General features: G+C 35.6%; 1 protein-coding gene across 3 annotated transcripts in view; it reads left to right on the top strand.

Annotated features, from left to right (window-relative positions):
* The window catches only part of LOC306881331 (protein EFR3 homolog A-like), a 43,671-nt gene that overhangs the window by 13,814 nt on the left and 15,577 nt on the right, over positions 1 to 14,280 (top strand). For all 3 annotated transcript variants that reach the window (XM_079435376.1, XM_079435375.1, XM_079435374.1), the window contains exons 4-10: positions 1,324 to 1,451; positions 2,028 to 2,178; positions 3,530 to 3,651; positions 5,081 to 5,230; positions 7,198 to 7,302; positions 13,407 to 13,485; positions 13,579 to 13,714. In XM_079435376.1, coding sequence (XP_079291502.1) covers positions 1,324 to 1,451; positions 2,028 to 2,178; positions 3,530 to 3,651; positions 5,081 to 5,230; positions 7,198 to 7,302; positions 13,407 to 13,485; positions 13,579 to 13,714 — 871 coding nt within the window. The remainder of the gene's footprint in view (positions 1 to 1,323; positions 1,452 to 2,027; positions 2,179 to 3,529; positions 3,652 to 5,080; positions 5,231 to 7,197; positions 7,303 to 13,406; positions 13,486 to 13,578; positions 13,715 to 14,280) is intronic.

The raw sequence follows: 14,280 nt of genomic DNA, 5'->3' as shown, positions 1-14,280 counted from the left end.
AAACTTATATGGTAGTTACATAGCCCCTAGACCTCAGTTATCATGAAAAAAAGCCAGGAAATTTCAGTTTTGACAATATGGGACCTTTAACTTTCCGTTTGACAAGACTGTCATACATTTTTGTGACCGATAGAATCTTGTTCATTGGCAAAGAAATGGGATACGATCTGTTAATCTTAAAATGGCTGAAATATTGGCCTGATCAATATCTAATGGTATCATCTGCATTTTAAACTGTTCTATAGATTCATTTAAGGAGACACAGTAGAATTCTGCAGTCAACAAGTCTTGCTCATTTGCATATGTTTTTGACCGATGCTTTAAATAAATGCTTCTTTAAATACCATCTTTATATCAGAGTATATATTCTTATCGGCTCTTCCTGTCCTCAGAGACCAGCTAAAGTAAATGCCACGCATAATAAGAAAGAAGCTGCTTGGACTATCAATCTAAATTTAAAGCACCGTTGACTAGCAGCTGTTGCTCGTTATTCATATTGTTGAAGAGAAGTGTCTTGGCAATGTTATTATCAATATATATTATTAATGGTTTAATTTCGACCTTTGACCCGGTCGACAGTTTTTGAAATTGTGATATACACCAACACACACTGGGAAGGTTTTTAACCTTGCTGTTACTCCATATTCATCACATTAACATTTAGCTCTGTTGATTAGAGGGACACACACACACACACACACACACACACACACAATTGTTTTCTCTGTAGGCTAAGTGTGAGTAATATTCTTATGAGATGGTGTGACTGTTTCCACACTCACACACACACACACAGACAGAGACAGATTCCCTACAGTCATGTTATGTACCATACGTTAACATCGTGTTAAGTTAATTAGCACTTTGAGAGCTTCAGGAGTTTATTTCTCTTAAGGGATTCTGATTTTCTGACGCTTTCTTTTGAATAACACTTCTTATATTCAGTAGAAAATATTCACTGTAAATATTCTGCTCAGTCTTAAAAACTCAAAGATTTTAATACTTTCAAATAATATTTATATTATATACTTATATAAGAAATCACTAGGTACAATTGCAAACCAAAGTAGTAAACCTGCTCAGAATTTAAGGCTTATTAAACCATTATTAACAACAGTAGGAGATTTTCTTTAAGTGGGAAAATAAAGAATAACTACAGTATAAATGAATACAGCACAATAATGCATCTACAGCACAGACGCTTAATAGTCCAAGATTATTGCAGAAAGTAGCAGTTTCTGGTAAAAAGACACTTTTTTTTTTGTAAAGTTCCAGTCAAATCCTAGTTGTATTTTACAGTATACTGCACTTTTTTTTCCTCAGGATGGACTAGTGAAATCTGATATGGAAAAGCTGACATTTTATGCAGTGTCAGCACCAGAAAAGCTGGACCGTATCGGAGCGTACCTGGCCGAACGTCTCAGTAGAGATGTGGTACGACATCGCTACGGGTAAGATACGCATGATTACAACCATACACACAATTATTTCCCACATCGCTTTAGTGCTAATGCAGAATTACCTTGCCATTAATGAGTCAAATTTAAAAAAGTTCACTGACCATAAATAGTTTTTACTATAAAATTGTATTTGTTGCATTATTTTCTTTCTTGTTTTTTCTTTTCTGTGATAATTATATTTTTGTCCATATGACAACTGATGTTGTGTTAATAAAGATCTATTTAACTTTTGTTCCTCATATTTTCTTTTTGGTATCTTAATTTGATATATATTCTGCGTATGTGTTCTGAATTAAAAAAACAGCGATATGATAGAAATAATTTGGATGATAATTTGTCCATGGAGGTCAAAAGAAGATGGCCAAGTTGTGACGGATGATTTCATTAATAAATGTTTTGAGATGGTCAAACCGTTGTTCTTACAGTTTTATTATTGATTTTATTTCTTACAATTGTATTATTTTATTCTATTTTCTTACACTTTTATTTTTACTACTATTTGGAGTACAAATATGTTCAGTATGTTCAAGTGTTGAGTTTGGACCTTGATTCTTGGTGTGTGTGCAGGTACGTAGTAATAGCGATGGAGGCGTTGGATCAGTTGTTGATGGCTTGTCATTCCCAAAGTATCAAGCCGTTTGTGGAGAGCTTCTTACACATGGTAGCCAAACTGCTGGAATCCAGAGAACCAGATTTACAAGTGCTCGGCACCAACTCAGTAAGTTTGTGTGAGTGTGACTGAACAAACCAGCGAATGCGATCCTAAATCTCTGCAGGAGATGCGAGAGGTTCAGGTGGAAGATGAGAAATGGCTTTGACTGTTATTCTGCCATTTATGCTATGGTGCTTTTTTCCTTTTAGTCTCTCTTGCGCTGTCTCTCTCTCTCTCTCTCTCTCTCTGCTCACTCAATTTTCTGCTGTTATTCTTCATCTGGGTTTTTCAAATATGTTCCCAGCATATCTGAAGTGTTGCGAATATTCTGCTGCATTGAATTGTTTAGGTGTTTTAAACATTGCATCATCTATTGAAGGCCGAAACTACATTTCTCAGTCAAGCTGCGTAAACCAGCGGTTCTCAATTCCAGTCCTCGTGCCCCCCCCCCCCCCCCCCCCCCACTCTGCATATTTTGCATGTCTCGCTTAGTTAACACACCTGATTCAGATAATCACCTCATTAGAAGTGAGCTCCGTGCATGAACTGTTCCGATTGACATGGTCCCTACACAGTGTTCATTGCTCCCTACTCCCTGAGCAGGGGAAATCCATTGAAGTTTATTTCCCTTCGGAACATTCATTCATGGATTTGCGCTACGCAACATCTTCACACATGGACGAGTGTGACATCATATACCTCTGTAAATATATACAATTTAAATTCACGTCTCGCACACTTCAATGCACTTTGAATGGAACATTCGTTCGATTCGAACTGGAATCATGGCGGAATATCCTGTGATGTCCACTTCACAGGGCACTTACGGTCGAATAGAACACGTCTGAAGCAATAAGAGAAACATACAAAATGTGCGGGGGGGGGGGGGGGGGTGTTTGGGGCGCGAGGACTGGAATTATTTAATATCCTTGCAAAAGCAGGTCACTCGGAAATCATCATGATATTGACTTTTTGAGTGTATTAACATCGGATCGCCCACATCATTTTAGTATTTTGAAATTTTCCAAACAGAAGCCAGTGAAAATAGAGGTTGATTAATGCATGTTTAATTTTGAATGGGAATGGTCATGTAAAACTGTATTTTGACTGTTTTTAGTGGACTTTAGTGAAATAAAATACTACAAATGTCAAATATGTAATCATTAAATTGTTTAATTCAATGATTCACACACGCTGTATGCACTTGAACACACACTCCTTCTCTAATGAGATGTCACACTTCTCTGGCTGATTTCTGTAACTTCCTCTGCACATCATGGGAGGGGAATATCGCCTTCACACCTTTGCATGGGAGTGTTTTTGAATCTGTTATTTTGTGAGAAAAGATTGGGTGTGGTTGTGTTTTTCTGACATAATCATTGTGTGTGTGTGTGTGTGTGTTTTTTCCCCCTTGTAGTTTGTGAAGTTTGCAAACATTGAGGAGGATACGCCATCTTACCATCGCAGATATGACTTTTTTGTCTCTCAGTTCAGTGCCATGTGTCACTCCACACAGGAGGACCCTGAAATTCGCAGCAGGTGTGTGTATTAGTTTGTGTCTGTGGTTATTTCATGTTGGGCAATAGAAGTCAATAGAAAAAAAACTGAAATATGATATAATATAATATAAGTAGTGCTGGGCAATGATTAATCGCGATTAATAACATCCAAAATAAAAGTTTTTGTTTATAGAATAAATGTGAGTGTACCGTGTATATTTATTATGTATATATAAAGATACACACATACAGTATACAGTATATTTAGAAAATATTTACATGTATTTACCTTAATATATTTATATTCATATAATTTATATTATATATAAATATATTTAATATACAAACATAACATATTTTTCTTAAATATATGCATGTATGTGTATTTATATATACATAATAAATATACACAGTACACACACACACATTTATTATGTACACAAAAACTTTTATTTTGGATAAGATTAATCTTAAATTTAATACATAACAGTATTGTGTGTTTGCATTACAAAATATACTGAAATCATGGTTAAGCAGCACAACTGTTTACAACTTTGATAACAATAATAAATGGTACTTGAGCACAAAATCAGCATATTAGAATGATTTCCGAAAGATCATGTGACAATTGTCACGGTGCACACACGAGGAGGACACAGGAACACACAGACGAGGATATAAACTCAAAATACAATCTTTAATGACAACATCAAGGCAGGGCAAGACAAGGCAAGGCTGACACAGACAGGAACACTGGGGAGTAACGAGTAGACCAGACCAAATCAAACTGAACAGACAGGACTATAAATACACAGGATAATCAAAGATAATCAGACAAACACGGCTGGACAAGGATTAACCAATAATCACACTAGACGAGGACAGGAAACAAACCAAATATGGACACAAGAGGCGGGAACATATGACACACACACGACAGAGGACTGACAACAATGAAGACTGGAGTAATGATGCTGAAACTTCAGCTTTGCCGTCACATGAATAAATTACATTTTAAAACAAATTAAAATAGAAAACAGTTATTTTAAATAGTAATTTGTAAAAATAACTGTTTATACATTTTTATGCATTTTATTTTATTTAGTATTTTATATATATTCTTCCCCCTAAAATGCATTTATTAATTTTTTTCAATTTAATTTGTTTTAATTTAATAAACAAATTAACTAATTAAGGAAAGAAAACAAGTACATATTTAACAAAGTTTTTTCCACTAGCCCAAAAATCTATTTGTGAATTCTGAAGTCCTTATTGAGAAAAGGTCTAGCATCATTTGTTTCCAGCTGCCAATTGTACTAGTAATGCAGTCAGATTCTTATAGTTAAAATATGACTTAAGTATTCAGATACATTTGGGACCACTATAAGTATTTAATTTAATTGACACTAATTATGTGTGCATTATTTAGCGTTCATTTATTAAGTGTGTTTAACATGTTCTTGCTGTAGGATCCGTGTAGCAGGCATTAAGGGTCTCCAGGGTGTCGTCAGAAAGACTGTGAATGATGAACTGCAGGCAATCATCTGGGAACCTCAACACATGGATAAACTCATCCCCTCCATGCTGTTCAACATGCAAGATAATGAGGACCCCGAGAGGTACAGTACACACACACACACACACACTTGAGAAGTCAAAATCATTTAATTTTTGAAGCTCAAGGTGATATTTGCTGTTCAGTGTGTTCTTGGTGTTTTTTTATTCTGTACCATGCACTGAATAAAACCACCATAACACCACCAAACACATGGAGAGGCAGGAAGGAAGATTTTCTTGATAAGAGAGCATTGGAGGTCCACATGTAGAGGGCAATCAAGAATATCTGATTCCTTTAAGGTCGTGTGTTTGTGTGAAAATAAAACGTGAGTGTTTCTCAGATAAGGGCCCCTGTGTGCACAGAATACTTAAGTTTAATTGCCTGTTTGTGTTCTTGAGTACGGGAACATCAATCATACCCTTCTGCCCTATAATCAGGAGCTGAAATCCGATCGGGTGCATCGATCAGTGATTAAGGTTGCAAACACAAACCTGGGCCTGCGTTTGATTGACGTGTGTAAGCTGATCGGGAATGACATCTGACCTGCTAATGTCACAGCGGATGCTTTTCTCATCTGAAAGCTTATCTCTCTGAATATATTAAAATGGTATTTTTAAATGTTTCATTCAATTCATTATTTACTGTAATTACTCTCTAGATGCATAACTGTGAGTATATACTCTAGTTATAAAGAGTATGCTCAGAAATTGCTATACTATTCATACTATTTTTGCAGTATGCATTACACAATTATGCGTGCATAGAATTAACAGACTTCCTACATTACCTAAAATGTACAATATATAACAATTGCATACTGCTCTGAGTACTCTGTCCTACAATGCATTGCACTGAAGTTGTCCAAGCATCTCTAATATGGTATGACTATTAACTATTAACCATGATTTGACAACAAAAACTTTTTATTGACTTCTTATTTATAATTTATACATAAAATTAGGTTAAAATGCAAGTTGGTGAATTCTGTTTGGCTGTAAGTATTATCATAAGCTGGAAAAAAAAAAACGGGGAAAAAAGCAATTCCAGTTATGTTGTTCTTGTGTGTCATTTTTGTTATAGCCTAGCTGTGGTGTTATAAAATATCACTTTTTTTTTTTATAAAAATTGTGATTTGCGCAAATCTTAAGCTTCACTGTTCTTGTCTGTAGCGCTGCACAATTGGGTAAAATTTGTGATTTATATGTTATTATATCTGTAAAACCAATAATAATACCTATTACTATTGTAATATTTCAACCTGAGCTGCTCTGAAATAGTGAAAACACTGGCTCATGAGCTGCTTGTGTCTAAAAGAACACAGTGCTGCGCTTCACTCTGAAACACGCAGCACATATATTTATTTATTTATAATTAAATTGCACCCTTTGTGATTTGATAATTGCACTAAGCCATATCACGATTTTGGTTTTATTTGGGTTAATCGTGCAGCCCTAAATCATTATAGTTATCGTCCTTGGTGTGAATGGCCCTGTAGTAAAGTAATGTGACAGCATTCAGTTTATAACCTACTGCATACTACTTTACAAACTCTTTATTGAAAAATAGCAGGAAATATACAGTATATACTGTGAAGCAAGCAGTGTGCAAGTAATCCTTTATAAAACGTAGCCACTGTTTGTGGATGCGGTGCTTTAATTTATAGCACTCTGATTAGACTAAAAATGTGGCTATTATTGGCTCCAGAAAACACATACACACTTACACACAGCTAATGAGTGTGTGCGTGTGCATAGTTGTGTGCTTATTTCAGCTTTTCAAGGTCGTCAGATTCTGTTAATTGCTTTTCATGGGCCGTCGGTGAGCCGAAGGGACAAAGAGTGTTTGTGTTTATATGTGTGTGAGAGAGAGAGACCCTCTCTGGTGGCTGGGTTTCTTCCTAAAAGGTCTTAATGCATCATTTAATACACTTGTGTGTTTGACATCAGAATGCAGAATGTGAAACCACACACTGTAAACGACAGTTTAGTACATTGCACTTACACTCATGTGTATGTTTCTCTCTCTCAGAGCTGGAGAGGAAAATCCGGCTTCACTGGCAGAGAGTTGCTTTCGAGAGTTGCTGGGTCGTGCTGCTTACGGCAACATGAACAACGCCGTTCACCCTGTCCTGGTGTAAGTACCATCACCATACCTAAACACCATTATCCATGCTATTGTTTGAATTGTCACTTTGGCAACAGCAGTGGTTCACTCACTATCCGCTTGTTAAGTCGTGACGTAAGGAATGCTGTTTCTCTACTCGTTTCATTTGAGAATACTCAACAATAGTAGTAGCATTACATTGTGTTCAGGGTACCATGATCTCTAATTTTTAAAATGCACACTTCTAGACCGGGAGATTGTGACGTTACTATTGCAGTTGAACATTTATTTTTATAACTTCCACTTTTTGATGCTATGGGAACCCCAGTATCATGGGATTCACTTTTGATAGGCTTTGATTTAGTTATTTGGCTGAAAATTAATTTAGACTGATGTGCGGAATCATTGACCGTACTGTTTATGATTAATTATCCCACTTTTTTACAATTACAAATTTTAATATAGACACCATTCAAATGTTTATATTGCAACAAATAATTGGAGTAGAAACATAATTATTAAAAAGTTGATATAAAAACTGCATATACAGGTATGTGCAGTGTAAATGGTTTTTATACAACAAATCGTTGAGTTTTTTTGGGCTAAATGGATGTTTTGGAGTTTCAGTAAAAATTAATTTTGTTGCATCATTAGTAATTTTTTTTTGTGCTTTGGAAGCGTATTTATGGGCATGTCATTTCCTCCAAAATGTTGTCTCATCCTTCACACCAAAGCTTTTACATACCTGTTTTATTGTAGTCATGGTAAATGAATATGTATTTAAAAATATATATATTTTTTCTAAAATCATGCATTGCTGCATTATTCACCCTTAAAAATGTACTTTTATCCTTCACATCATACTGCCTGAACTGTGCTGAATCTCTACACATTAAAATCAGGTGCAGATCTCAATGAAATATTGGTATTGAAGCAATTTAAATCTGTGATATTTCATGTAACCCTGTAACACACACACAAACGCGCAGGCTACAATATGTGTGGCCGTTTCAGCTTTTCAAAGATCCATTAATCACTCTTCAGGGTTGACTGTGAGCGGAGATTGCAAGAGAAAATTGAAAGCAGACAATACAATGATAACATCATTCAAAATGTTTTTTCCCGTCATAGATCAGGTGTTGATCTCTAGTCTCAAATATGCAGCGCATACTCGTATGCGAAGGGTGCCAGAGCTCTTTGAGACACACAGAGACACGCAGATGTTTTCAGACAAACACACAGCGTAGTGTTAGCCTGCGAGCTCAGGTGTCCAGACGCTGCTACTGCTGCTGCTGCCAGCCGCTCGTCTGCTTCCTCTCACGCTGTAGGCATGATGGGGTTCATTCATTCCAGTCTCAACACAAACATCATGCAGAAAATGCAAGCAGCACTCAGATGGCTCTGTTTTGTGTTAAAGGAATTGTTGTGATCTGAATCCAGCTGTTCTGTGCTTGATTAATGTTTTAAATGGGTTACAGATGCAAATATGTGTCTCTGTTTGCACACTGACTCTGCAGCCTAGTGACTTTCCAGTCTATTGACACTGAATATTACCATTCATGTTTTTTTCCCCGATTTCACATCACAATTATAGTATAGTAATAATTATAGTATTACATAATTTCAGCATCAACAATACCTTTATTCTTTATTCAATAATAGATTTTTTGCAAAAAAATTATTACTTTATTATATTACTGCATAATAATTACACATTTTAACATTTTAAGCTGTTTATAACCAAACATTGGATACTGATTTTTTTCTTGCTCTACAAAAATAAAGAAATAACCATATTTTAATTTAGCGGTGTTCTGAATTAAATAGACTACATGGACAGATTATATTAGATTAAAAAACGTTCACATAATTTTCCAGTGTTGTGTCGGTGAAAATGATTCATCTCAATGCGAATGGATTAAGCAAACTTTAATTTTACAAATTAAAATGAATTGCATGCATGATAAAATGTGCAAGAATTGTATCAACTTATTTTAATTAAATTGGACAAGATGCAAAAACCCATTTTAGAGTCTATATTACATAAGTAGACTGTGCGCAATAAATGCAGTATTGATTATTCTCATGTGGCTGGAATTAGTTTAGCAGTATTAAATATTAAATTACAACTATATATTATAAATTAATAGATCTCTTTATCTAAAGAACCTGCAGGTGAATTTTCGGCTATACTCGTGACTGCACTCATAATTCAGTACTCATTTTCTATCATGCTTAACACTTCTTAACTATAGTAAGGTCTCCATAGTCTGTCCTCTCGTGGCTTATTACTTGAATATCTCATCATATCATAGCTGTTTTTTTCCTCCATTAGCACTAATGTTCTCCTGATTCATGCAGCGCACATCCAGGCAAGTCTAGAGGAACATTGAAGTCATTTTCAGGTCATTTTATAAGCAAGTAAATGGTGAATATGTCATTACGACAGGATATTTCATGCAATAAAACCACAAAAAAAGGTTTCATAAGTAATAAAATACATTTTTTATATTAGAAAATTATTCTAAATTTTGTATAGATTACCATTCAAAATGATTTCGAATGATTTCTGGAGGATCATGTGACACTGATGCTTGGAGTAATGATGCTGAAAATTCAGTTTCGTCATCACAGGAATAAATTACATTTTATTAAAATATATCAAAACAGAAAACCGTTAATAATATTTCTCAATATTACTGTTTTACTGTATTTTTGGTCAAAAATGCAGCCTTTGTGAGCAGAAGAAACTTCAAAAACATGAAAAAATCTTGATTGTTAAAAGCTTTTGACCGGTAAATTAATGTAAGGGTGTATTCACACCAGGAAAGTCTGCACTTGCTTTGGTCCAGACCAAATAAAATGTTGATTTGTTTTGGTTTTGTTTGGTGAGGTTCGCTTTCACACTGCCCTTATTGCAAGTGAACGAGAAATTGTAAACAAAACCACACGTGTGCTTAAGGCCATCCATTCAACCTTAGTTCGTTTGGAACTGGGCCGAGACCACCTCTTCAGCTGGGTCCTGGTACGGTTGTTTGGTCCGCACACCGAGTGCGATTGCTGTATTCACACCTGCCCAAAAGATCCACACCAAGGGGGAAACGAACTTGAGTTAGATTCAAACAAGATAGGTGTGAATACACCCTAAATTAACAATGTAAAGTCACTTTTTCCAATCAAATTAGAGCATATGTCGTTCCAAACCCGTAAAAGCTTTGTTCGTCTTTAGAACACAATTTAAGATATTTCGGATGAAAACCAGGAGGCTAGTGACTGTCCCATTGACTGCCAAGTAAATAACACTGTCAAGGCCCAGAAGAGTATAAGACATAATCAAAATAGTCCATCTGCCATCACTGGTTTCATCTGAATGTTATGAAGTGACGAGAATACTTTTTGTATGCAAAGAAAATAAAAATTACGACTTTATTCAACAATTCGTCTCCTCCGCGTCACCCTAGCGCCATTTTGGAGAGTATCCACTAAACGCAAACTGTGTACGCTGCTCTGTCAGCTGCGCCACACGGATACGCTGTTTTCATTCAATTCAAAGAGTAAAACTTTATTTCATATAGGGCCACATTTCATATAGGGCCCTTGATGTTAGGTAATACATTAAAGCTCTGTGCTGTAGGTCTGTCTGTCAGTGAGTTTAATGGTGGCTGAAGGTGAAACTTTAGATTCAGAGTTGACCTGGTCTCCATCTGCAGCTTATTAGCACACAATTCAGACACATGCAGCCGTATGCTGCATGCGCGTGTGTGTGTGTGTGGATACTCACAGGGCTCATTAATGAGACTGTTTTGGCTCATCTCAGTCATTGGCCAATTAGCGCTGAGTGAGACGTCTGGTAAAAGAGAATATCAAAGCGCCAAGGGGCTCTCAAGCACGTCTCTTTCTCCATCACATCTCTCCGTCTCTCATGTCTCGCTCTTTCTCTCGCTCTCTCCTGATTAAACCGTGTGCTGTGTGCTCTGTATTTATTAAACTTGTGTGAGGTTTTGAGGGAACGTTGAGCTCAAGGGCAGATATCTGTACCTCTGATAAGACATAAAGCTGGTGTTCAGGGAGGCAGAAAGACAGCGAGAGCTTTTTTTGGGTGGAGGGGGATTTCAGGCATTCTAAAAATAGCTTGCATCGAATGGAGGGTGAGATCAGATTGACGTTACCATGGCGACAGCAGGAAGGGAGACGATGGTGGCATAGAGGTTTTAGAGTTAGATCAGACTGCGGAAAAGGGGAGATAAAGGTGTGGAAACAGGATTTGAGATGTGGCGAAGGAATGCTCAAGTTTTCTGCATCACAGCAGCTGTTGAGTGGAAGCACCGTGTCTGACATAACAGACAGCGCTGCCAGAATTGACTCCAAACACCTGTATAAAAATCACAGACTGTGAATGTGGTCGCCTGGCTGCACATGAGGCTTTAAAGACTCAAACTAGCTTTCCAATGGACTTTGAGTTCCGAACCTGTATGACTTTTTTAAGATATTTTAAAGTAGGCTGGTTTTAAACTGTATTGGTGATAATTGGTTTCCGATGTATAGATGAAAAACACTGAGGCATTTCTCTAAATATCTTCTTTGTGTTGCACAGAAGAAATAGAGTCATACAGGTTTGAAACAAAATGCGGGTATTTTTGGGTGAACGATCTCTTTAATTATGAGTTGTTTTGTGTGTGTGTGTGTTTGTGTGTGTGTTTTCATTACTCCAATTTGTAAGTATTAAACTCATACAAACTTTAAAACCAAAAATTCAGAGCCTCTAGCCGATGTAATTTTCCACGTTGATTATTACGCTTTTTTTTTTTTTTTAAATCCTGTTAATACTTTCACTATGGTTGCCAGGTCTGCAAAACAAAACAAAAGCCCAATTGCTGTTCAAAACTAGACTAAAACTAGCCCAATCATGTTTTCCCTCCCTCCGGAGCAGAGTAAAATATATGTTTTTTACATATTTTTTAATGTGAAAATATCCTTTTTACATTCAAACTGAAATGTCAATTCTTTTTTTTATAAGGCGTTTTCATTTCAAGAAATGTGTGCTTTGGTTTAAATTGTTCTAAATATTCAATAAATAACCATAAATATTTAGTTTTCTTCATTTAATAGTTGAGCATATTTACAGTACAAACCTTGAACTATGAGGGCAAATAAATAAATAAATACAATTATCTTTCATTAATCATAATCGAGGTAAAATGTTCAGTTTTTGATTTTAGATCATATCGTCCAGCCCTAACAGAACATCACATGGGAATGAACTGTAAATGTTTGTAAACGTGATTTTATGTGGTCATGGAATGGTTTGAGTTGTTTTAAAGTTAGTTTTTTTTATTTTTATGAATTGGCTGTAATGGCTGTAATGAATTGTGACATTACAGAGCTTTTTCTTTACTTCAAAGAAACTGTTAAATTGCACATTAGCATGATAGAAAACTGTGACCTCACTAGTCTGTGAAACTAAATTGAGGGTTGACAGTTCATTTGAAATGTAGTAGAGGAAATAAAAATAAAACAATTTGTTCTTTTGCTTTAAATAGGTTTTAAAATATTTTAATGGATCTTTGTAAATTAATAAAAAAAATTGGAAAAGAATGCAAAAATACCACATCTCTGCTTCACTATTATAAATGACAACAGTTTACTTTTTTTTTTTTTTTTTAGACGATTTCCATAAATTGCATAAAACATCCAAACACAGATCCTCCATAGATTTACATAAAAAAAAAGGCTAAAAGCTTGTTTGAGAAAAATTGTCGAGGCCAAATGTTACTAACATAAAATTGGTCAGTAACTTCTTGTAAATTCTGCAGATTTAAATGTCAATTTTCATATTTAATAACATGTTTCATATCTGCAATAAAATCTGACATTAACTGACCCATGAATGTTGTTTTTCATGCTCAAATAGCATTAAAAGCTTAAATTCCAGGTTGTAGTCTCAAGCACACATCCCTAGACACTGACTGCCATTTGTTGATTGGCTCTTTTCCTTAGAAGGCGGGACCTATTCCATCATATTACACATTGCACTCTCTCCCATTCATAATAATATAAGTGAACCATCTTGGTATATATGGATAATCATTTAATCAGAAACATGTTGTCTTATAAGAGGTCTTATTTTCCTGCAGGCATTTAGACAACCATCGTCTGTGGGACCCGAACGATTTTGCTGTTTCCTGTTTCAGGATTATCATGTACTCAATACAGGTAAAGCGACCAGATCATTTAATGATAATGGAGAGTAAATTCACTTCTACAGCATATGTAACAATCTGTGTGTGTGTGTGTGTGTTTTTTCAGGCCCAGCATTCTCACCACGTGATCCAGCAAGTGTTGTCTCACCTCGACACCCACAGTAAGGACACCCCACGTGTGAGGGCAGGTATCGTTCAGGTGCTGCTGGAGACGGTTGCCATAGCAGCCAAGGGCTCCATCGGTAAGACTGAGTACTGACCATCATGAGCATCATGGTTCCTGCATGGTTTGTGTTAATGACATAGATGACAACTCAAATTGTGTGGCTTTTTGAGGAGAGATGTATTTGTCTGAGCTATAAGACTTAAAACAGCTAAACAAATCCAGTAGACTCACACAAACCAAGTATTTGCGTATCATGGAGATGTTCACATTTTGGATTTGACTAGTAAGTAATTCATCCTAGCAATGTTGAGTTTATTTTCTTATTTTCTACTTTTATACATTGTTACATTTACTCTACCAAAAATGTTTGGAGTTGGTAAGATGTTTTAATATTTTTTAAAGAAGTCTCTTGTGCTCAACAAAGCTGCATTTATTTGATCAAAAATACAGTAAAAACGGTAACATTGTGAAAAATTATATTTTAAAATAACTATTTTATATATACAGAATAAGATATTTCAGAAATCATTCTAATATGATGATTTTGTGCTCAAGAAACATTTCTTTATTAATGTGGAAAACAGTTGTTCTTGTTCATATTTCTGTGGAAACTGTGATACCCTTTTTCAGGATTCTTCAATG

Source organism: Barbus barbus (assembly GCF_936440315.1).
Source record: "Barbus barbus genome assembly, chromosome: 15".
Taxonomy (NCBI): domain Eukaryota; kingdom Metazoa; phylum Chordata; class Actinopteri; order Cypriniformes; family Cyprinidae; genus Barbus; species Barbus barbus.
This window is presented reverse-complemented; position numbering and strand designations above follow the sequence as displayed.